The sequence below is a fragment of the Centropristis striata genome, chromosome 16 (assembly GCF_030273125.1).
Source record: "Centropristis striata isolate RG_2023a ecotype Rhode Island chromosome 16, C.striata_1.0, whole genome shotgun sequence".
Lineage (NCBI taxonomy): Eukaryota > Metazoa > Chordata > Actinopteri > Perciformes > Serranidae > Centropristis > Centropristis striata.
Genome location: NC_081532.1, coordinates 992,145 through 995,417, shown reverse-complemented (window position 1 = coordinate 995,417; position 3,273 = coordinate 992,145). Strand labels below are relative to the sequence as shown.

Below are 3,273 nucleotides of genomic sequence, written 5' to 3'. Positions count from 1 at the left end.
AAACACTTTTAAATACACTTATAACAAAATCTATTTGAAAATGATTAAATAAATGATTATAATATTATAATAATTGATGAATCGTTTAAATATCGATAATGTCGATAATGAAAATAACTGTTAGTTGCAGCCCTAAATAACAGAAATTTTAAGTTTATTTGATAGGTGAATTATTATTATTATCTAGATAGTGATTAAGTAAAAAAAGTGAGATAAAATACTAAAATATAACAAAGTCTAACATACAGAAAGCTTTGAAGAGAGTCGTTAAACACGACAGATTTTAAATGTAAATAACCGACAGATTAGTTTAATCGATTATTAAATGAATCATCAGTCAATTGTCTAGCAGTTTTAGTCCAAATTCTCTGATTTCAGCTTCTTCAATGTGAATATTTCTGGTTTCTTTGTTCCTTTATGACAATAAACTGAATATCTCTTTGGTTTGTGGACAAAACAAGAGATTTGAGGACGTCATCTTGTGGACCAAACAACTAATCGATGAATCATTTAAATACTCGACAGATTAATCGATAATGAAAGTAACCGTTAGTTGCAGCTCTAGCCACTAGCCTGAACTGATGTGACGTTTTTAAACCCAGATATAAAAGTCGGTGAAGTCGAGATGGAGTTTGACACCAACAGCTCTCTGGATTATTTCTCCTCCTCTAACTTCTCGGAGCTCCCCGACTCCGCCGGCGCTCCGCCGTGGAGCGAGACCACGCGACTCGGCCTCCAGATCTCGCTCTCCGCCCTGCTGGCGGTCGTCACCCTGGCGACGGTGCTCTCCAACGCCTTCGTCATCGCCACCATCTTCCTCACCAGGAAGCTGCACACGCCCGCCAACTTCCTGATCGGCTCGCTGGCCGTCACCGACCTGCTGGTGTCAATCCTGGTGATGCCGATCAGCATCGTCTACACCGTCAGCAAGACGTGGTCGCTGGGCCAGATCGTCTGCGACATCTGGCTGTCGTCGGACATCACCTTCTGCACCGCCTCCATCCTCCACCTGTGCGTGATCGCGCTGGACCGCTACTGGGCCATCACGGACGCGCTGGAGTACTCGAAGCGGCGCACGATGCGGCGCGCGGCCGTCATGGTGGGCGTGGTGTGGGTGATCTCCATCTCCATCTCCATGCCGCCTCTCTTCTGGCGGCAGGCGAAGGCCCACGAGGAGCTGACGGAGTGCATGGTGAACACGGATCAGATCTCGTACACGTTATACTCCACCTTCGGCGCCTTCTACGTCCCCACGGTGCTGCTCGTCATCCTCTACGGCCGGATCTACGTGGCGGCGCGGTCGCGCATCTTTAAGACGCCGTCGGCGTCCGGGAAGCGCTTCACCACGGCGCAGCTCATCCAGACGTCGGCCGGGTCGTCGCTCTGTTCTCTGAACTCGGCGTCCAATCAGGAAGCAGCAGGAGGAGGGTCGCCGCTCTTCATCAACAGCGTGAAGGTGAAGCTGGCGGACAGCGTGCTGGAGAGGAAGCGCCTGTGCGCGGCGCGGGAGAGGAAGGCCACCAAGACGCTGGGAATCATCCTGGGAGCGTTCATCGTGTGCTGGCTGCCGTTCTTCGTGGGGACGCTGGTCACGGCGATATGTAAAGACTGCTGGTTCGACCCGGTTCTGTTCGATATATTCACCTGGCTCGGATACCTGAACTCCCTCATCAACCCCGTCATCTACACCGTGTTCAACGACGAGTTCAAACTGGCTTTCCAAAAACTCATCAAATTCAGACACTGCTGCTGAGTTTAAAACCACCAGGGAGCGAAAAAGACACAGAGAAAAGAATATAATATAATAATGATGATGATGATGATGATGATAATGGAAGTACTGTACTCTTAACTGTCCCATCTTGTAAACACTATTATAGTCAGGAGGCGGAGCTAAATAAAGAGGACACGCTGGACAAAAGCACCACATTTTTTCCACATGCTCTCCATCACCATAGGTTTCCATTTTTGGTAGGAGCCACTTCATCAAGATTGTGGATCAGAGATGGCATGAGAACCAATATATCTTCCAAGCCACTCAGAAGGTCAATCTTGGTGTCAACATCTACATTTTCTGGGTGAAAGAATCATTTAAAGCTGTTGAGAATATCACTAATGACTCAAAATACACGAAATGACCAAAAAATGACACAAATTGCCCCCAAAAACCCCAAAATGACTCAAAAAATACACAAAATGACACAAAATGGCAGCCATATAAAATCTATGAGAACCAATATATCTTCCAAGCTAATCAGAAGGTCAATCTTGGTGTCAACATCTACATTTTCTGGGTCAAAGAATCAGTTAAAGCTATTGAGAATATCACAAATGACTCAAAATACACAAAATGACCCAAAAAAGACAAAAAATTACACAAAAGGATGAAAAAAATACACAAAATGACCAAAAAATTACACAAATTACCCAAAAAAAAAAACCAAAATGACTCAAAAAATACACAAAATGACACAAAATGGCAGCCATATAAAGTCTATGAGAACCAATATATCTTCTAAGCCACTTAAAAGGTCAATCTTGGTGTCAAAATCTACATTTTCTGGGTCAAATAATCATTTAAAGCTATTGAGAATATCACTAGATGATTATTTGTTAGGTGTGTGACGATACTCTCAACTCACAAGACGAGATTTTAAGAAAACTACAATGACAAAATATATGACTGGACCAACAGACTGATGGGTCTTCAAGTGCTGCAGCAGGAATCCTCAGTTGAAAATATTTGGACTCCATGTTGACGGGAGAGTGAGGATTAGCTGCCATGTACACTGATCAATAAAATCAAGGGAAAGCTTTCATCTCATGTCAGATCTTGTATATACATTTTTCCCGAAAATGTAGATGTTGACACCAAGATTGACCTTCTGAGTGGCTTGGAATATATATTTTTTCTCATAGATTTTATATGGCAGCCATTTTGTGTCATTTTGTGTATTTTTTGAGTCATTTTGGTTGTTTTTTTTGGTAATTTGTGTCATTCTTTTGGTCATTTTGTGTCTTTTTGTGGTCATTTTGAATCATTAGTGATATTCTCAACAGCTTTAAATGATTCTTTGACCCAGAAAATGTAGATTTTGACACAAAAATTGACCTTCTAAGTGTCTTGGAAGATATATTGGTTCTCATAGACTTTATATGGCTGTAATCTCCGATCCACAATCTTGATGAAGTGGCTCCCACCAAAAAATGAAACCTATAGTGATAGAGAGCATGTGGGAAAAAAATGTGGTGCTTTTGTCCAGCATGTCCCCT

The 3,273-nt window shown here is 42.9% G+C and overlaps 1 protein-coding gene across 1 annotated transcript; it reads left to right on the top strand.

Annotated features, from left to right (window-relative positions):
* Positions 1-506: 506 nt before the first annotated feature.
* Positions 507-1,916, top strand: htr1d (5-hydroxytryptamine (serotonin) receptor 1D, G protein-coupled). The gene has a single exon (XM_059353587.1). It carries the CDS (start codon positions 626-628, stop codon positions 1,751-1,753), a length of 1,128 nt encoding a protein of 375 aa, XP_059209570.1. The 5' UTR covers positions 507-625; the 3' UTR covers positions 1,754-1,916.
* Positions 1,917-3,273: the final 1,357 nt, after the last annotated feature.